The 22,331-nt window shown below is 43.1% G+C and overlaps 1 protein-coding gene across 4 annotated transcripts in view; it reads right to left on the bottom strand.

Annotated features, from left to right (window-relative positions):
• Positions 1-22,331, bottom strand: part of METAP1D (methionyl aminopeptidase type 1D, mitochondrial) — a 227,306-nt gene that overhangs the window by 13,686 nt on the left and 191,289 nt on the right. For all 4 annotated transcript variants that reach the window (XM_088470801.1, XM_088470873.1, XM_088470936.1 and 1 more), the window contains one exon: positions 19,813-19,910. In XM_088470801.1, the coding sequence (XP_088326927.1) occupies positions 19,813-19,910 (98 nt within the window). The remainder of the gene's footprint in view (positions 1-19,812; positions 19,911-22,331) is intronic.

Raw genomic sequence — 22,331 nt, 5'->3', positions numbered from 1 at the left:
ACTGCCAACCGATTATTTCCCAATTTCGCATAATTAATCTATATTGCAATCTACCAGAATTGCACCGATCAATTGAACACATGGGATCAATTAATAACTACTTGATTGCATCACTGCAGAACTCGGAACTCGTAATGGCCAGTAGCGATCCTCGGTTTGTGGACAGGCCAGAGGCCCTGACCTTTGGCAGCAGTAGAGAGGGTGCAATACTTTGTCCCTGTTGAGTGGATCTTGTTTTAGTAGTCAACATAATTGGCCTTGACACTAGTTACCAGTACTTGGAACTATCCCTTTTATTGGTCATCAAAACATAACTCTGGACAGAGCTGCTGATATGACTATTGGCCTGTCAGCACAAGGGGCCCTGTCCAAGAGCAAAATAGTTGCCTTATAGACCAAATGTAATATGGTTTATAATGAGTTTATCCTGTTATAGGAGTTTGAAAATAATGAGGATAAAATTACTGTATATATAATTCATTCTAATATGTCATATTTCAATATATGCAATTAGTACTCTTCCCAATTGGATAATGTCTGGTCATGGAGAAGGCATTGTGGTGGGTATAACTTTATTATAGGTTCTAGAGGGTCCCAGACATTTCTAGCTATGATCCTACTGGTCACCATGGCTGGGGTCTGCTTTCTACACCAGCCACATGGCTTGGATTCTGATCTCTACACTAAACACCTAAACTGAGGTCTGCTTTCTACATTAGCCACCAGGACTGTGGTCTGCTTTCTACACTAGCCACCAGGACTGTGGTCTGCTTTCTACACTAGACACCAGTATTGATGTCTGCTTTCTACACTAGCCACCAGGACTGAGGTCTTCTTTCTGCACTAGCCACCAGGACTGAGGTCTGCTTTCTACACTAGCCACCAGAACTGAGGTCTGCTTTCAACATTAGCCACCAGGACCGAGGTCTGCTTTCTACACTAGCCACCAGGATTGAGGTCTGCTTTCTAAGTAGACACCAGGACTGAGTTATTTTTGTACACTAGCCACCAGGACTGCAAACTCCTTTTATACACTAGGTACCAAGACTAAAAATGATTTCTACTTTAGCCCCAAGGACTGGTCAATGCATTCTACACTAGCCACCAGGACTGAGTTCTGCTTTCTACACTAGCCACCAGGACTGAGGTCTGCTTTCTACACTAGCCACCAGGACTGAGGTCTGCTTTCTAAATTAGACACCAGGGCTGAGGTCTTTTTTTTTACACTAGCCACCAGAACTGAGGTCTGCTTTCTACACTCGCCACCAGGACTGCAGACTCCTTTTAAACACTAGGGGCCCAATTCAGACCCGCTCGCTATATGCGTTAACACGCAGCCAAAGTATGCAAATCCTGCGTTCGCGCGCCAAGGCATTAGCACGCCCACTATGTCTTGGCATGCGATTGTGGTGTGTATTTAGATGCCCACCAGCTTGTCTTAAGATGCCCATTTTCCCCTGGTGATACACGTCATCTCCAGGAAGTGTATGCAACAATCGGTAACATCGAGTAACATACACAGCACTTGTGGCTGACCATACCCTACAGCAAGCACTGCGAGTGCTTCAGTGTGTAATTCAGCCATATGACGTGTATTATGACGCTGCAACTTAATTATGCACGCCTCTTTAACAGTGTTAAGACACTCAGACACGCCTGCGTTCACACCACCACACCCCCATTTCCATCGACCATCCCGTCACCACCCACAATAGCTCATCCTGTCACTCAATCTAGCGAGGTGGCTATGCGCTGTGAGCGTATGCTTCCCAATCGCACGGACTAGTTCGCACACGCATACTGCATCTTACATGCATGCGCACATTGCAAACATCGGCAGGCTACGTGCGAACGCAACCTAGCGAACGGGTCTGAATCAGGCCCTAGGTACCAAGATTAAAACCTGATTTCTCTTTGGCCCCAAGGCCTGGTCAATGCTTTCTACACTAGCCACCAGGCCTGGGCTCTACATTCTACACTAGCCACCAGGCTTGGGCTCTACATTCTACACTAGACACCTGGACTAAGGTCTTCTTTTTAAATCAATTTCTCAAGCAAATAAAATTCTATATACGGCTTTGTGATATCCCATCTTGTCCTGTTCCCATGAAAGTATTTCTCAGTGAAATCTTGCATACTTTTTTCCTAAGATAAAAGAGTTCCCAACCAATACAGAACAAAGTGAATCGGCATACTAACTGGTACAGGTTTAACCATCTACAATGGAAATAAATCAAATATCCTTCCTGACGCGCCCTGGGAGAAAGACATTCATCAAACTTAATAATGTGTGTAGGCTACCGATGTATGCTGTAGGGGCCAGGCAGCTGCCACATCTACCGCTCCAGGTCCTCCTTGCCTCTGCCATCATCTCTGAACGCTGCACTCAGACTAGAATAACATGGTGTTGTCGGGAAGCATAATGAGTTATCTGCAGCCCCAGAACGCGGTGCACTCGGGCCAACAGTCTATGCCTCAAAAGTTAAAATTCCATTCAAAACCGACAGGAATTGTGATCGCGCCTTCCTCTCCGAGCAGGATGTTACGCAAAAGACCAGAGTGGACGGACAGCCAGCAGGCTAAATTGTCAAAGGAAGTTTTTACCTTCTTACAACCCGTCCATGTAAGGGCACACTAGAAACATTCAGGGCCCTCAATAAATGTTGCCATGGGCTCCTACATTTCTAGTTGGGTCCTTGCTTACCATGTTTTATTTTTTTGTTTCAGATTTTTTTTACGTTTTACACTTTTCGCTATCTTTATAAAACATAAAATTGCTTTTTAAAATTTTGGGTCTGACAGGGCATGCTTGCCTTGATTGCAGCCTGGATGTTAAACAATGAGCCTTGCCTGAGATTCCTGTGTACCGAAAGAAGGGACAAGGACAATGGTAGTTGAGGGATTCACACTCAGGGACACATAATGCCCCCCCGGCCACCTATCATTCATCATAAGACTACAGTTTATAATATACAACATTATTAAATTTAGAAAGTTAGGAGAGGAACCAAAAGAACTCACAAGGGCTGTAATTGAGATGCATATCACGCTCTTCCCAGTGATCAATTCCCCATACATGTCATCACTATCTCATTTACATGACCTCATCTACAATTATAGGTTGTCATTTGTGATGCAATGACAAACCATCGCTGTATAAATGAAAAGTTTATTGGTACATAGTGTCCAACATGCATCTTCCGGAATATATACAACGCCATAGTAAAAACTAGATTTGATCGCCGAAAATTCTGAATGTTAGCTGCCTTTCAGGCCTGTTTGTGGCGATACCTCTTTAAGATTTTTCTGGAAAATGAATAATAATTCTTATGGTCTGTACTCAGGACCACCCCAACAATGCATTGCTTAATAAGTGTACTGGTGGGTCCGTGGCCCAGGTTTAATCCTGAATAAAATAAATACCTGTGATTAAGTTTGTAGGATTCCACATATTATACATAGTAAGTTAAAAGTAAACAACAAAAATACAAAATGGTGGTTACAACATAAAATTTTTTAATTGGTGTTTAAAATATTATCAAAAATTTGCATTGGCACGTGCCCAAATTGAAGTTCAGTAAATCCCCTCCAACCCCCCCTTTTTTTTCAGCATGACTTTTTATGGGTCCCATGATCCCAAGTTGTGAAGCTCTTTATCCGCCCTCAGAGAATGGCAATTTGGAGTGTGATTATCTATGTAGTCATCACATACATTATACACCATGCTGTTTTGTTTTTTTTTAATCTACAGGAAGAAGACATATTCAATTTAATTTAATGGCTGTAATTATATCCGTTAACTTTGTAAGGCAATTGTGGGTCTATACTTTTTTTTTTTTTTTTTCAATATCACCAACTACTGACATAAAGTGAAGAAAATGGGTTGATCATATACAAAACTAAACTATGCAATAAGGAGCAGTACCCTCAAGAGCTAACATTTCACCCTTATGTAAAGTAACTATGCAGGAGAGAGGCGGTAAGTATAGAAGCTTTAATGACACTTCTTTTGTGACGCCTCCATGAACACCAGCCACCAAGGCAGGGCGAAGAACAGACTGCATAATACAGAAGGCTTACAGGCAAAAGAAGCCATAATTAAAAGCTCCGAGTCATGTAGAAGCATTATAGGCGGCAGAGCAAAGTGATAGCTATACAGATAACACGAGTGTATGGTAGCAGATTAGATCAGTAAGTGCTGGCAGGAGAATGCTAGAGGAGTTTTATAATTAACGGAGATGTGAATAGGAAGTTGGCTGCAATGGATATTTGAGTGGTAATGAAAAGTGCTGATTCTGATGAGAATGTTCTGAATAGTGTGCAATAACACGAGGGACCAGTACATTTAAAGAGTCACCTATTTATCACAGCATTAATGTATAGCACATTCTGTAATTCCTGCATCAGACTATGGGATGTGGATTAGTGTGTGGTTTACTAGGTCGAACATTCATAATGGCGACATGAAAATGTTGACATGGCCAAAATGTCAACATTCGCCATGTTGACTTTCATCACATGGACACCGCCGAAGAGTCGACATAAAAGAATGTCGACAAACCATCCCTGGTGGTCGAGTGGTGACTTACCTAGTCCCGATGGCAGCAGCTTCTTCAGCGATGGCTTCCGGGTCCCAGCAGTCACGCGAGGAGCAGTTCCGGCAGATACATGTGACAAGTAGCGTTCCGGTGAGCATTCTCCCCCAATCCCTACCCCTCACCCTAGTGCCTAACCCTAACTTCCCTCCACCCCCTGTAACTAAACCTAACCTCCCCCTGGTGCCTTGCCCTAACCCTCACACCACTAACTCTAATTTCAACATTCTGAGAATGTCAGGATTTCACATGTCAACATTTCAAATGTTGACATTGTGAACATGTCGTCATTATGAGGATGTCGACATGTTGCCCGTCGACATTTGAACAATGTCAAAATCATAACTGTTGACATTGTGGTGTCTACGTTATTACTGTCATCATTGTGAATGTTGACCTTATGACTGCATCCCGTATATTATATATCCCTTGCTTGACTGGTACAGCCAGTGCATATAAAACAGCCAGGTGATGTCAATACTCATGAAAGCCAGTTGTACTTCTGGTAGCTAATGGGTTTAATTAAGAATAGAAGAATGGCCCTCTCTAAGTGTAGTAGCTAGGTAAGTAGTTGTGAATGTATATGGACACATCCAGGTGGATTCCCAAACAATGGAACAATAAAGACCTATTATGACACATAGACACTTCTGATGTTTTCATCACTAATGTGTAACTCTAAGGGCCCGATCCCAGATTTCCACTAATGCATATGCAGCTGCAATCTCTCAGGAATCACAGTTGCTAAAATATGCTTATGCCTTCCAAAGCACAGCCGAGCATAGGGACGCCCCCTGCTGCCTTCTCATATCCGTCTGACGATGTGCAACAGTGTAAACATCGGTAACATCGAAGCAGTTCGGGCAGTCACACAGCATATAAGTCATTTCTGACCAGCCGCTAACGCTGCTGCTCTCCTGACACGCAGGGAGCTCTCATGCTGTGAAAATGATCGCAATGGCTAATTTATTCACACCCATGAAATGGCGTTTAAACGGTCAGACACGTCTGCGTTTTTACTAATCGCCACCCCCTTTACCACCCTCAAATGCTGACTACCTGTCACTTCCTTTGCGAGTGGTTTCTCTGTATGAGTGTAATAGCAATACAATCGCTGCACGTACGCAGTGCGGCTTTTGCGCATGCGCAATGGCAAACAATCGCTCGATTTGCGTATATATCCGCTTTGCGAAAATCTCTATCCACCGCTCCTCTGTGAGCCCCCAGTGCCTGGTCCCACTAAGCAGCACACCTTCCTCCTGTGGCTGCTATAATAGAAGCAGAAGCGTCTTCCCATTGGACCCAGAACCCCATTACAATGTCCACCGATACATGAGAGAGATAATAACTAGAAGTTCCTGGAACTCACCAACAATAATACCATTCAGCTGATAATTGGAGAGGAGGGGAAGTGTTTAGAAGGACATAAGTTTTTTTTTTTCAAGGACGCAAAGATGGGGGACTAACCAGGCCCTCACATCACATAGCTGGATGTAACGAAGATGACAAGTCCATGACGTTCATGAACACCCTCAGTTTTACATCAATAAGCCTCTATATGTGTATGTTTATATTCACTATCAGCTATTTAACTAATACGCTTACAAGGTGTATTTTTTTCTACTTATATACACACACATATCCATGTATATGTCCATATATTAGGACAGTGGTTCCCAAACTTTTTTTAATCACAGTGCCCTAGAGTATCAGCATTGTTTTCACGGCACCCCTAAGTTTAAGTTTGTTATTGAGAAAATAAAAAAAAATGTAGTAAATGAAGTAAACTGTGCTGACCTGTCATCCTTAGGCTCAGTTATTTGGTGGTGGACAGGTTTGCGCTTCTGTTTGTGCACATATTTATATTACATTGACCATAAATAATTTGATTTGGTGCTGGACCACCAATCTGAGGCATCCCTGCAAGTGTCCTGAGCCACCCCAGGGTGCCACGGTGCACAGTTTGGGAACCACTGTATTAGGATGTAGCATGCTTATGACAATTATTAAACCAAGCCAGTAGTGCAACAAAGGTATAGGGTATACAAGGTTATATCTGCCAACCATTACAAAACAAGATGTGCTGCACTCGCCTTTGGCAATATAGCAAACATCACTGCCACTATTTATGCTATATAGATACTTTAAATTGCTCTCCATAATTAAAATAGGAGGTTTGTACCATCTATTGTGGCAAACTTCAGCCACCGTCTTCTCCATCTGGACTGTCCTTACACTCAGCTACGCATTCCCCGCCCGATAATTCGCGTTTCCCCATTGTACTGTACATCTGTGTACTGTTCAACATCAGCAATTTCTCAATTCATGCTGCCAACATAAATATCTAACAGACGTATGATGTTGTCATTGATACAATGTTGCCATTGTTATGAATGGAGATGGTAAATGGAGAAGGATTCACTTTCGTAGGGGCACTTAAAGAGAAAAGGCATCTTTAAAAAAAAAAAGAAGCTAGGTTGAATTACATGTAAAGCTTTGCCTGTCGCTGTTTAGCACAGAACATTTTGTCTCTGGTTCCAAGCAGGGATTCCATACATTCCAAACATTGTGTCTTCTGTCAGTATGAGGTGCAAGTGCATTATGGATGGAGGAGAGGTTGTGCGGAAACTCCTCACCTTGGCCTGAGTAACTAACACAAGAACAATCCGCATCTGCTTTTTTTTTATTATCCTTCTTCCACTTGTTGATATGGACAAAACCAATTAACTCCCTGCAGTTTATCTATACGAGGAAGAGGTATCTTAGACTCTCAATGCTCATCTATTAATACTCAAAGTCTTGAAAGATTCCAATTGTACAGGCCAAGGGTTGATGTCCACGGTCCATAGAATGCCACTCCAGTCTTGTTCTGTAGCATGTATTGGGCTGGGAGAAAGTGCAGCCCCAACAGATGTATCATTGCATGTGCACCAGACTGAGATATACTCATAAAAGACCCCACTGTGCTCTGAGAATAAAGCAAGGGTCCTTGGGAAGGAGGAGCTGGCATCAGGCCTGCCCTGGCCTCCATAACCCCTGCAGTGCTGGTGCTGTGGTTACGTCACTGCCTGATTCTACTATAAAGTGATTTTGCATCTAGCATTTCACAGTGTAATGCCAAATCTCATCTTCACACTGCTGTGACCTTGAAGCTGGTAAGTACGGACTGTGGAACCATTGCAGGAAATTCCAGGCCAGCACGTATAATGAAATTGGGGGACCTGGAGATGGTTGGGCTAAAACTGGTCAAATGGGAAATTTGAAGCAACTCAATTAAGAGTTAAGAAAACCTGGACATAAAAGATTTATTAACAACATGTTCCAAATTGTCCTTGGAAAAGCCATAATGTAACATAAAATATCAAATATTGTGTAATACAGTATTAACCTGATTAATTACATGCAATAACCAAAGTGTTTATGCTAAAGAAAACATGTCCCCCATTGCAGGAGGTTGTTATGTAGGGACTGATGTAGTTCTCTAACTAAGCAGGCAGTGTTTGAATGACAGCTTTGCAGACTTGCTGCACAGAAAGGCACTGTGGGAAGTGGTATATTCATGCACAGGACCGTGGCCAGTCATGTCATAGTAACGCAAATGCCAGAAGAATCAGCTTTTTTCACCTGTATAAGATCCCATCTGAACATGGCCCTAAAAATGTGAGAGGAGCTTCTCAGAGTGAAGAGGGGAGGTAATTACATTTTACCAGTGTAATGTGAGCTCAACATTGAATATTCCCACCATTGTTCATACATGGAAATTAAAATGTGATATATAGTAAGGGATGTAGTTAATATACCTACACCCAGCATCCCAGCTGACAAAATCCCGGTGCCGGAATGCCACTACATGGCCAGAAGACCGGCGTCGGAATACCTACAGTAGTGGACATCCCGACGCCGGAATACTGACAGCCGGGATGCCGATGGAAAGTATAGCGGGGCTTGTTAGAACTTAGCCGCAGGTGGGGGGGAGGTAACGGGGTGGTTAGGGTTAGGATAGGGGAGGGGGAGGCTAGGGTTAGGTACCCCTGGGGGTGGGTTGGGGTTAGGCACCACTGGGGGGAGGGGTGTTAGGCACTAAGGGGGGGGGGGGGTTAGGTTTAGGCATTAATGGGGAGGGTTAGGGATAGTGTTCGGCTACAGAAAAGGAGGGTTAGGGTTAGAGGGAGAAGGGGGGGCAGTGAACATACTTACCGGACCCTTGTTGGCATCCTGAGCATCGGGATGCTGCTGATGGTATATTGGCAGCTGGCATCCCGATTGCCAGGATTTCATATCGATTCCATTTAGTAATGGCTTCCATGTGTTATGTGGGAGAGATATGGCAAAGTCCATTACATTGGGCAGCTCCCACACCCAGCAGTGCTGTCAGGTACGTATGGCGTGACTGCAAAGAGACTTTTCCAATCGGGGACGAACTAAGAGCGGGGGGTGGCAGTGTGCAGTCTCTGTGTGGCCCGCCCCTCTCTTGCCAGCGCATGTCCTCAGGTAAACTGTGGCACTGTGTCGCAGTCTACCGGTCAAACACCGCTCTCTGAGAAAATGGTGTGGGAGCCATTTTCCCGCTGATTCCACATATCCCCATAAATATGGTACCTGCGCGATGTTTATAATGATATCTGCGTCGCCGATGAAGAAGTAAGTATGGTGAATGGGTGCAGGGTGGGTGGTGCCTTGCACCCATTATAAATACTAATGTGAAGGGAGGGGTAATTAACAATTACCACGGTGGCGCTACCACAGGATGTTAAATCCGAAGTTGTGGTGAGCCGTTGTATATAAAAGAGGGTAGTCAGTCCTCACATAAATGTCATGCAAGAAAAAGGAAAAGAAGAGCACTCTATAATAACAGTCAGAAACACGAATCACATATAAAGTGCAAATTCACATGCATAAGATCACAGTACTAGAATACATGTTATGTATAAATATATAAAAAGAATATAAAATGAAATAGCACAATACTGATAAAAGTAAAAAAAATCACTCAATCCACATAATATATGTACTCAGTCCCAGATGTTATGATTAATTGGGGCCTTTATTTATATATGAGTCCATACAAGCAGCAGCCTCTTGGTTCTAGATAAAAAACTGAAACCAACACGCATATGAATTTCTGAGATTAAAATTTGCACTTTATGTGATTCATGTTAATGACTGTTACTATACAGCGCTGTTCCACTTTCTTCCATCACCCATTATAGATACGCCCATGCCTCTTATCTTGTAGTACAATACAGTTTTATGCCCAGAAAATGTTATATTTCAGGCCAGGATTTTAAAGTGCTGGGTGTTCCGTCAGGTAGAGGAAATAACAAATCAATCTTTCAGAAAGCTATAAATATCTCACCCCATTGGTGTGCTTGCCTTTTTATTGATACAGCCTTGTTGCAGAGCTTTTAGTTTAACTGTGTGCCCGTCTCTGAAATGCAGTTTCCATCTCTTCTACGAGACATGTACACAAGGTACCACAAGTGGTGAAATACCCAGTAAAGCATAAGTGAGGGGGCTGAAGGGAACAACTTGCACATTTGTCTACTTGCAAAACCTTGGACATTTTTTTTTTATTAAATGTCCCTCTAATTGTATACTGGTAGCCTTTAACGCAACTTCAGTTGTGTATTGGACGGAAATTGTGTGTATGTCTTCCCGCTCGGACAACAATGTGTATACCTGCATATATGCAGAACTGCACACATCTTGCTGTGTGTCCGCCCATAACAGCCCAGTTACTCATCTTCAACCTTAAGCATAGATGCAACAGAAATGCATCCATCTGTGCATTGTCACTACTTGCACACGCAAGGTTTCGCAGCATGTGGAGAGTGAAAACCCGCAAGTTGCGCTCTGCAAAGAAGAGTACGTTCAATTCAGCTTTAGGTCCTAAAAGTTTTTTCATATGTGGACTTTTTCAAATAAACTCAAGGAGACCAGGGTAAGTGTTACTGGTTATAGAACTCTACTGGTCATTATCTTTAGGTATCAGGGCCGGTTGCAGAGAGGCACGCAGTGTCAATACCGCACGCAATTGACCAATGTTTTCATTCTGCGCATGCATCCGAGTCGCACAGAGCCTGCCTCGCGATGGTTACTGTCGCAGAACGAAATTGGACACAAAGGGAGGTAATTTCGGTGGGCTTTTGTGGGTGGTATCAGGGCGTGTCTTAAGACGCAGTTGCACTGATACGGGCCACCATGATCAGATGGATAATCCGCGCCTCCACAGAGGTGGTGCAATGTTCAATGACGTGACCGATGGTGGGACCAATGCGTCAGATGAAGCGTCTTAATACAAACAGCAGTGCATTAGAGCCGCAGCCGATGGGAGTCTCTGTATGAATACCATCAGCTGGGGCATTAGCATAAAGACACAGTCGCGCTGCGGTAAAAGACGCAGTCACGGCTGCAATAACATGCACCCCTGAATTAGGCCCCATCTCCCTTATACATCATGGAACTTCTGAAAATAGTTATGTGCTGGTGTAAATATCTAATGTCCTGAGCTATGACCCTACAATCCTATACACTTGGGGCCCGATGCAGAGCCGCTCGCAAGCGGCTCGATGTTAATGCCCTGCACATGCGCTGCGTCTGGCGTGCGCATGCACGAGCCCCGCTGAGTGACTGAAGTACAGTCGCTACAGGGCTCGCTAAAAGACGTGTTGATGTTGATTGACAGCTCGCCCCGTATTGTGGGCGGGAAGGGGGGTGATCGGACAAACGCAGGCGTTCCCTTAGGAACACCTGGCGTTTGTTGGGAGGGACTTGCGGCAGCTAGACCCTATCCCAGGGTCTCGTCGCAAGCCTGATGGTCGCGATTATCGTGACGGTCTCCTGGCCGCTCGCAAAAGCTTTGGGTGGTCTCCCATAGCTTAGCGAGCGGCCGGAGAATAAAAAAAAATACGCCCACATTCTGGACCTCATTCAGAGTCGGTCGTTGCGGCCGCACGGTCGTAAGGTAAAAGGGGACGGATATTCAAATGAAGCGCTCGCAAGTTGCGTCGTTAAGATGGTATCGTTAGCTGGACGAGCGAGGGGAGGATGCGGCCGTAAGACTAAAAATACGCCCCCTTCTCGTTCCCATTACACATCATCTCCGGGCATATAAGGATTAATCGAGTCCATCGGAGCTGGTCGTAGACCTTAAGGTTGACCATACCCTCTCTTAAGCACTACGATCAAGTCAGTGTAAAAACCTCCCATGTCACATGTGCCATCACACTATTTAGTTAATTATGCACTCCCATAAAACGCTGTTTGCATAGTCAGGCACGCCTGCATTCGGATCTCCACTCCCCCGTTCACAAGCACCTTCCCCTGTTACCACCCACAAACGCCTCATCCTGTCACTCAAACTAACGACCTGGCCAAGTTGAAGGAGAGAGCAATTTCTGATCGTAATAGCTAGTTAGCGCACGCGCATTGCGAATTTTACGCATGCGCAGTTTAGCGAACATCGGTGGCATACGACCGTGCGGCCTCAACCGACTCTGAATGAGATCCTCAGACCGAGCGCCCGCCAGCGGCAAGCGGCTCTGAATGAGGTTTTTGGACCCCAGGCGAAACGCACGTCGGAATTTATACATATACTGCTGGTCACTTGGATTAATAATAATTGTATGGACCTGAAGTGAAACACGTATAACTGACTTCACTGGCAATAGCAGTAGCATCGGAGATAAAATTATAAAAAACGAATTAATATTGTAAATTAAACTGTGAAAACTATATACATGAAATAGTGAATCCATATTTAATCATATGTATAAACTGCCGATAAACCACGAGCACCCTGTACTGCTAGATGTTACAGTGCCCTGTATTATAATAACAATTCTACAAAGTAATATCTAAATATTGCAACATAGCTATATTATTAAGCTGCAATTTAGTAATCCCCACCATTACTACTATAAGTGAATTCAGCAAAATTGTTAGGCTCAATAGAATTTATTTGCCTGATAGAGATAAATACACCTGCCATAAATAAATATGTGGCAGAAATTAGGGTATTTTTTTCTGAAAAGGTAACTATTATATTTTCCATCACTGATTCGGGAAATGATCGTGCTATTATAAGCCTAAGCCTGAGAAATATCTGATTAGGCAGCCTAATTATCAAAACTTGACTGCTGAAAATCACAACTATTGGATTAATATATTAAGATCCATAGCAAAATGTAACTAACTATACAAATGTGAATTCATAATAAATACCTGTTTATATACTGTGAACAGACCAGCGGTATAAGAAACTGCTTTTATACACACATTTCAGTCTGTCCTATTAATTTGTAAATATTTCACATTAATTTGACACTCTTTTTAGAAAATATCAATAAAGATTTAAAATTTGAAAGCAGACAGGGTCCCCTTCATCTCTGTCACATTTGGAATAGGGAGATTCTTTACTGAGAGATTGGAAGTCGGGGTCCCAGGTTGGGAAAAGAACCAGAGGCGAGGGGCCTCGATATATGCCTTCCTCATCCACAAGTACCGGATGTTGGCTAGACCTGATCAAAGGCGCGGAGTCTGACTTACTGGGAGGTGTTCACCAGTGACCCCTCCAATTGGGATTTGGGTTTAAGCTGTACCCAGCAAGCGGGTCGCGGCCCTTTGGTCAGGTATCCGGCACAAGTGGGAAACGGAAGAACACAATTGCAGGGAAAGCACAGGAGAACGATACTGGGATATAGTACTCGGATAACGTACTGAGTACACACACCGTGGATAACATTAGGAAGATATCACTAGAAGAAAGGAGCCTGGAACCTGGAACACTGCAACAGCAAGTATTCCCTGAAGTAACAACGTTGTACAGGCAACTTCCTGTTGTCTGGAGCCAGCTAAATACCCTAAGGTAGAAGTTTATTGGAGGATAGTGTCAGCTGACAGCAACCAGTGATACTATTGAGTAAAGGGCTAATCAAGTGGTGTAGACTGTCATGGCTGCGTCCATGATGGCAACCGCATGAAAAAAATCAGGGAGCAGCACATGGATGTCTTAGTAGACCCCAGGCATAATCCTCAGCGCGTCACTCGACGCCGCACCTGGCGTCTGACCGCTCCAGAGGTCAGGGGAAGCCAGCATTTAGGTGAGTAACGGCCGATCCTAGGCCACAACCTGAAAGTACTCCACCTTTTTAGGGTGGACTCCGGACACCTAGAAGGCTTAACAGGAATTTTTTTGTGAAAAGCTCGATCAAGTTGTGGAGCAGGGACATCAGACGCCTTGATCCATGCCCGTTCTTCAGGTCCGTACCCTGTAAAATCAAGGAGATGCTGAAGATTAATCAACCGGTGTCGAGAGTCAAGGATCTACTCTATATCAAATTCGACTCCCAATTGAGTATGGACTTCAGATGTCTTAGGTGGAGAATGCTGGAAATGGTTAAGAATTAATGGTCGCAGAAGAGAAACATGAAACGTGTTAGTAATTTTCAACTGGGGAGGTAGCTCCAATTTATACACCACCGGATTAATGATTTTAAGAACACGATATGGTCCAATGAAGCGTGGAGTAAATTTCATGCTTGGAACCTTCAACTGAATGTTCTTGGTTAACAACCACACCCTATCTCCAATTCTCAGAAGAAGAACGGCAAGACGTTTACGATCCGTGAACTTCTTATAATTACTAGAAGTTTTTATTTTTAAAGAGGAGTGAATATCTTTCCAAATACCAGAAAATTATTCTACAAGATTTGTGATGGCAGGTACATCCATGGGAGGTAAATCTTAAAAATCTGGAACACGTGGATGTCTGCAATATACTGCAAAAAACGGAGTAGAATTTGAAGAGGAATGGTACCTGTAATTGTGGGCGAACACTGCCCAAGGTAATAAATCAACCAGTCATCTTGAGATGAGGACACGAAGAGCCTAATAAACATCTCCAGTTCCCGATTCACCCTTTCTTTTTGGCCATTTGTCTGCGGGTGATAGGTGGAAGAAAACTTCAGTTTAATTCCACAAGAGGCACATAAAGCCCTCCAGAATTTGGCCAATCAAGAGAATAAAATGGGCCATCTTTGAAAATCGATCAACTACCTCCCAGATCGTATTATGGGCCAGATTCAGACCCGCTTGCGAGCGCTATTCGCTAGCAAGCAGGTCGATGGTGGCCCAGTGCGCATGCACACGACGGAGCCGGCTCCATCGTGCGCATGCGCGAGACCCGGATAGCGACGGGTAAACCGTCGCTCCGGGTCTCGTACCAAAGGAGGCGTGCGGTCGATGTTGAGTGACAGCACACCCCCTTTGGTGGGCGGGCCGGGGGAGTGCCTGCCCAAACGGAGGCGTTCCCATGCTCTTTGATAAAGCTTCATGTAGTGGAAGCGAAACTAGTCAGAGGATTTTCATCAAGTGACACAGTCATTTTGCTAACTTTGGATACCTGTTTATTTCCACAGAGAGCAATAAGCGCTACACATTGCAGTGACGGTGCCCGCTGGCTAGATTCAATACGGTGAGAGATAACCAGGCAGTCATGTGTTGACCATATTACAGCCTCAGGATTTCCCCGTCAGAGGATAACCTTGTCCATTGGCCAGGCAGTAGGAGATGCCAATAACCGCTACACCTCTTCAGGATATGCAGATTATATGTGCGCTTCGAATTAGCATGGAGTCCGTGTTTCCTAAATAACATTGTATTGTTTACACGTTTGGAAAACATTCCAGCGCTACCCCTTGTCAAAACCCGGAGGTAAAATCAAAGGGGTTATTAGGACTCTCATATGTGGACTTTGATCAGGTGAGAACTGTCAGATTAAGATTAGTCACAGTTTACATGCAATATACAATTTTTTTATATTTTTATGTTTTCTTTAGTAAACCTGTCAGTTATGCAGGTTTCTATTAGGAATCAAGAGGTTCCATGGTAATATATGATAGTCTGTACAGACTTTTACAATATTAAGGTGATTGTTATATGTCATTTGTATACCACTACTGATATGCTTATTGTGTATTTATTAAATTTATGGTAGATTTATTTGGTGTCTTGAATTCATTTCTGCCACGTTAAGTATTTATTTGTAATTACAAATCCAATTAGCGCAACACCATCAGTGTATTATCTGTGTTTGGGATCATCAGCAGGTGATCTTTTATTGGGTTTACACAGAACCATAGGTGTCTGCAGCTGTGGTCTATTATTCAATTGTAGTTTATTAGCGCCAGGCTGTTATTTGGTGGGTCAAAGGATATATATCTTTTATGGTGATTTGATTCAGCCTGCGGTAGTCTATGCAGGTCCTGAGACCCTCGTCTTTCTTCTTGACAAAGACGAATCCGGCCCCAGCAGGAGGAAGATGGTCTTATAAAACCCTTGGCAAGTTTCTACTTTATATAGTCGGACATAGCAGCTGTTTCCAGAACTGAAAGAGGGTAGATACGGCCATGAGGTGGCATCATACCAGGGATTATATCAATGCCGCAGTCCCAAGGGTGATGGGGAGGCAATTTGTCCACAGCTTGTTCACAAAAAACATCAGAAAAATCTTGATATGGTTTTGGCAAACTAAAGTCTGGTTTACAAATGAATTGATCAGACATAGGAAGCGTTGGAGAAAATCCAGTAGAGACTTGTTGGGTTCGTACTGGAACACCACGAAAAAGATACTGGTGAAAACAATTGGATCCCCAAGCCAGTACATGCATGGTTTACCAGTTCAGTGTGGGGTTGTGAGTTTTAAGCCAAGGCAGACCTAAGACTAGAGCATGTGAAGTTTTAGGTAGGACCAAGAATTCTAACTCCTCTTGATGTAGGCATCCTACCCGAAGTGAAACAGGTAAAGTATCAGAAGAAATTACGTCTCCAAGGAAAATAGTGCCATCTACTCCAGAAAGAGCCAGCTTGCTTGGGAGCGTAAGAACCTGAATTCCCAGTTCATGTGTCAGAAACTCAAATAAAATTTCCAGCGGCTCCAGAGTCCACCAAGGCTTTAATATTTTTGGTTCGAGTTTTGAAACGAATAGACACCGGTAGAAGACTATCCAACAAATGGCAAGGCTTAGTTAACACCCCCAACTGGACGCTCCCGGAACCAGTTAGGGTCTCTTGTTTCCCAAGAGAAGAGGACAAACTTTAAGAATATGATCAGGGGCCGCACAGTAGAGGCAAAGCTTGTTCTGGAAACAGTGGGTCCGCTCAGCCGGAGTTAAATGAGACCTGTTGACCTGCATAGGTTCCTCTTTAGTTGGTGCAGGAGGAAGAATGTGGAAGTGGCACAAATCGATCCTTCAAACGATCTTCTCGCCCTTTACTAGCCTGCCATTCTCTGTGGCGCAAGTCAATCTTGATACATAAAGAGATTACTGTACGTCAGCTAGAGATTCTAGGACATCCCGGTTGGCTAACTCATCCTTACTTTTTTTCAGACAATCCGTGAAGAAATGCTGCCCGAAGCTCCTCATCGTTCCATTTTAATTCAGAAGTGATCATCTGGAATTGAACCAAGTACTGGCCCACTGTACGTGTCCCTTGTCGAACTTGAAGGCGCTCAGAGGAGGCCGAAGCATTCCGGCCTGGCTCATATAAAGTTCTCTAGAAAGAACAAATATAATTCTCATAATTAGAGACTAGAGGGTCATAATGGAGAGACCAAATCCAAGGTAGTTCCAGATAGTAAGGAGATGATGTATGCCACCTTTGACCTTGAAGTGGGGAAATTCTGGGGCAGACACTCGAACTGTATCTCACACTGATTGTTGAAGCCCCTGCAGCGCCTGGGATTACCATCAAAGCACTTAGGAGAGGCCAACTACAAACGACACTTTTGAGTGACTGCTACTGGAGGATTTACAGGAGCAGATTCAGAGGGAGTAGGAAGTAGAATGGCCAGAGTTGACTGAATGGAGAGTAATTGACCGGAGACTTCCTGGAGATATTGAGCCACCTGGTATTGTGCTGTCTCCTGAATTTCCATGCGAGAGGCAATATCTTGTAACGCCCGTGCACCCTGAGATCCTGCGGCTTCCATAGTGCCTGTACAAACTGTCACATTTGGACTAGGTAGATCCTCTACTGAGAGATTGGAAATCGGGGTCCCAGGTTGGGAAAGGAACCAGAAGCAAGGGGCCTGGATATATGACTTCCTTATCCACAAGTACTGGATGTTGGCTAGAGCTGACCAAAGGCACAGAGTTTAACTTACTGGGAGGTGTTCACCAGTGACCCTTCCAAGCAGGTCGTGGCCCTTTGGTCAGGTATCCAGTACAAGTGGAAAACGGAAGAACACAATCGCAGGGAAAGCACAGGGCAATGACACTGGGAGATGTACTGAGTACACACACTGTGGATCCAGACGCAGAACTGGTACAGGAGAATGATACTTAGGAGATGGTACTTGGATGACGTACTGAGTACAAACACTGTGGATCCAGATGCAGAACTGGCACAGGAGGACGACACTAAGAGCTTGTACTCGGATGACGTACTGAGTACACACACCATGGATAACACTAGGAAGACATCACTAGAAGAAAGAGCTTGGAACCTGGAACGCTGCAACAGCGAGTATTCACTGGAAGTAACAATGTTGTACTGGCAGCTTCCTGTTGTCCGGAGCCAGCTAAATACCCTAAGGTAGCAGTCCTTTAGAGGATAGTGTCAGCTGACAGCAACCAATGCTACCATTGTGTAAAGGGCTAATCATGTGATGTAGACTGTCATGGCTGCATCCATGACGGCAACTGCATGAGCCAAATCACAGAGCAGCACATGGATGTCTTAGCAGACCCCAGGCATAATCCTCAGTGCGTCACTTGTCACCACACCTGGCGTTTGACTGCTCGAGAGGTCAGGGGAAGCCGGCACTAAGGTAATGGCTGATCCTAGGCCGCAATTTGACAATCTCCTTTGTAGGTCCTGCACTCTAAACGTTTGTCAGGGGGGGTCAAGCTTCATCACTGATCTGGCATTTTGCACAGGACTTATTTGGGGGAGTGGGGGAGTCTGGATCCCGATGGCTCCCCCTGGTTTAATGGTAGTTTTTCTGAGCTGGGCGTGCTTGGCTCGTAAACTTTTTGGCCTACCCACGGTATTCGTACAATTAGTCATCTATTAGACAATGGTGTTCTTTGTCAATGGTGGTCTTCATTCCTTTGAGTACTTGCGGTTGGAGTTGGCCTTCCTCGAATGACCTGCTACAGATATCGTCAGCTCCATCATGCTGTGTGCACGCCCAGTTTGAAGGTGGCCCTCTTCTGGTGTCCCCTTCTCCTCTCCACTCCTCTCCACTCCCCTTCTCCTCTCCACCTATGAAATTATTTCCTATCTCTATTCTGATCTGACTTTCAGATATCAGCCGACTGCTCTTCTCCCTCTTAGGTATAAATGGGAGTATGACACTGGACACATATTTTGGGATCTCTCCATTATACATCACCATGTGTCCGATTTCAATAAATGCACTATTTTATCTTGCACAGATCATATTGTAAACCTGCTGTTCGAACACATATCAACTCTAGTGTCCCTAATAATTGACTTAAATGTTCTTCCCTTGATTGTAACTTTTAGCATGTTTTGTGGGACTGCTAGAATTCACGATTTGTGGTTATTGGTTTGGTCAGACATCTGATCTACTCTACCAGAGTTACCACCTGCAACCTGCAGATCCCCAATTATGTCTACTTAAGAGATGTAGAGGAATTCTTTAATGTTACCATTTGCCGTTATGGTTTGGGCCTCTCCACTCTTGCCAACAGTATTATCGCCGACTCATGGTGCACCCCACTGAATATATTTAAGTGATGGGCGCTTGTCAATGAGACCATAGATCATGAGCGATATGTTTACACTTAACCGAAAAGCTCTCCCAAAATTCCATAAATTGTGGGATAGACGGTCTCAATCTCCACTTGGTCTTTGGCAGCCCGCTGAAGAAACTTCCCCATAATTCCTTAAAAATCCCTCTCTCCTTCATTTCATCTGTTTTGATATCTCCACGTGCTATGATCAGATTGTATTTTACTCTATTTTTGTTCCTTTTTCTCGGTTTGTGCCCAAGGCAACAGATTTATTTTATGATTACATGTTTGTTTCTCTATGTAGTTTTACTTCCTGTATTTAACAGCAACCATCACCTTGTAATTGTTTCTATGCTTTTCTTTTTTTTCTGTTAAAACTTCAACAAAAACTTACTTGATTTTAAAAAAAAAACAAAAAAAAAAACACTAAACTGGATTTACAGTACATTACTTACCATGATGCCATATTTCTGGGTGCCCGTGAAAAAATGTACCAATTCCATGACCAACAAATTGAGGGCAAACTTGAAAATTGTTCTGTCCAGCAATACGGCTACAAAATAAAAAACAAAACAAAAAAATTAAAGAAGTCCGCTTAAAAAAGATTCACATTTTCTATTTGCTGTTCCAGGATCCTAAACCAGCTGCATTACAGTAATTTAAAACAGGCACATGGCAGCCCCCATGAATGAAGACAGAATATTTCTGTGGTTTAACATGGTCTGGTTTAATATGTATTACCATGTTTGGACCTAGATCTTTCTCTTGGGGGAAGCAGAATAGTAGATGGAGGTTTCAAAAAATAATTCCAAAATATATTTAGTAAACAATTTTATTTTTTTTAAACCATATTTCATTAAAAGCGCCTTTATAGGATGCATAAGTGGCTTTTTTGATTCTTTAAAAAAAGATAATCTCTTTGCAGTATTGGTTTCATAAAAATAGACATTTAAATAGATGGTTTTCCAGTCTCTACAGTGCTTATTCAGCCAGAAAACAAAATAGATTAAAACAAAATAAGAAGTTATATTAATTATATTCTATGCAAGTGAAATTGTATTACATTTAACTAAACTGCTACCACATTTTATTCACTATCATAAGCAGAGGAGGAAATCATGAAACAAATAATATAGAACTTTACAGCACCTAAAGCTCTGAGGGACAATCTTAAAGAAAAGTCGGCAAAATTTCCATTCCTCCAATTCCATATAATACCCTTTAAATAGCCTATTAAGTTGTTATTTTGCTTAACACATAAGTGATACTTGTACTCTCCACTGTCTCTATATTTTTAATTTGTTTTTCAAATAACGAAGATTAAAAAATAATAACATTCCCCACTCCCTCCCCCCATCCCCGATTGTCTTTGCAATTGTTGGTTTATTTATTTATTTTTTAAAATTATAGATGCATCTGTATATGATGTGTTGTTGATTTTATATTTTCACTGTCTGTTTTGTTTCTATCTTTTGCATGTTTAAATAAAATTATATATATATATATTGTTCTGTTTCTATCTTTTACATGTTTAAATAAAATTTTATATATATATATATATATATATACACATACTGCATATATATATATATATATATATATATATTAAAATAATAATATAACACCAATGAGCTTCGTGCAAAAACACTTTTACACAAATATATTTTAGTAAACATTTATAAGCAACATACAAATAATTGTAGCTAACATATTCAGCTTGCTTGACTTAACATTATATTTATTTAGTTTTTAATCAAGCAAGCAGCAAACCCACTGGATCATTATTAGCAGTCAGACAACTCTGGTCAGTGGATGATTCTAAACATTGTCATCTGCTGACTGTATTAACCTGTCCCCCGTATTATCTGGCCTCTTGTTCCCAAAAACGGCAAACTACTGTGTGAGCAGCCATATTGGAAATGTGAGCAGCCATATTGGAAATGAATGATGTTGCATGCTCTGGGCCTAAGAGGCAGTGTCAGCCGATGCACAGCCAGTTTTCATTTGTTTTGTCTACCTTGTATGTCCCTGTTTTATGTTTGCTGTTATCCCACTGTCCGATGCTGCGGAGCACGATGGTGTCTTACAAATCAAAGACAATAGTAACATCATATTAGAAGTTAGCAGAACAGGGATTGCTCTAAATATCTTATCCAGTGTCATCATTATGACCACATTGACCCTGTCTGGCAAGTGTAGCTTAGAAGACCACCACTGACAAAGCTTGTATTTTAATGATTTTAGCATCAGCACATAATTGAGTTTGTATAGTGGTGACAGACCATTATTCAGGGAAACCCCTAAGGCTAGGGTTACACAGGCAATTTTCTGTCTCTGTAATTAAGCTCATGAGATTAATCGTTTAAGAAAGCACAATGCGATTTTACACAATTTTTGCGATTAACCTCAGAAATGTAGTCACTCACAAGGAAAAAAAATTCAGTAAGTACCTTCTTGTTCAGAAACGCCTAAGACATGCAGGATGAGTAATCAGTCGCATAAAATCTGCAGGATGAGCGATCAATCGCCTAGAATCTGCAGGATAAGCGATTGACTTAGATCTGCAGAATGAGCGATCAATCGCCTAAGATCTGTAGGATGAGCGATTGCTTAAGATCTGCAGGATGAGCGATCAATCATCTAAAATCTGCAGGTTGAGCGATCAATCGCTTGAGATCTGCAGGATGAGCGATCAATCGCTTGAGATCTGCAGGATGAGCGATCAATCACCTAAGATCTGCAGGATAAGTGGTCATTGGCCCAGTGGCGTCACAAGGGGGGTGCGGCCCGCACCCAGGTGTCACCCGCCGAGGGGTGACACCAAGGTGCAGGCTCCCCCTCAGTGACAGGAGCCGGGTGCTGCACTTTAGTATTAAGTGCAGCACTCGGTTCCTGTCAGTGAGGGTGCCGTCACCGCACATGCCCGCGCCTCCTGCATCCCCCACCGGCACCACCCCATTGATAGAGTTTGGTT

This window comes from Taudactylus pleione, unplaced genomic scaffold (assembly GCF_031769625.1).
Source record: "Taudactylus pleione unplaced genomic scaffold, aTauple2 ptg000004l, whole genome shotgun sequence".
Classification (NCBI taxonomy): domain Eukaryota; kingdom Metazoa; phylum Chordata; class Amphibia; order Anura; family Myobatrachidae; genus Taudactylus; species Taudactylus pleione.
The sequence above is the reverse complement of the archived record's forward strand: the minus strand, read 5'-3'. Positions and strand labels throughout refer to the sequence as shown.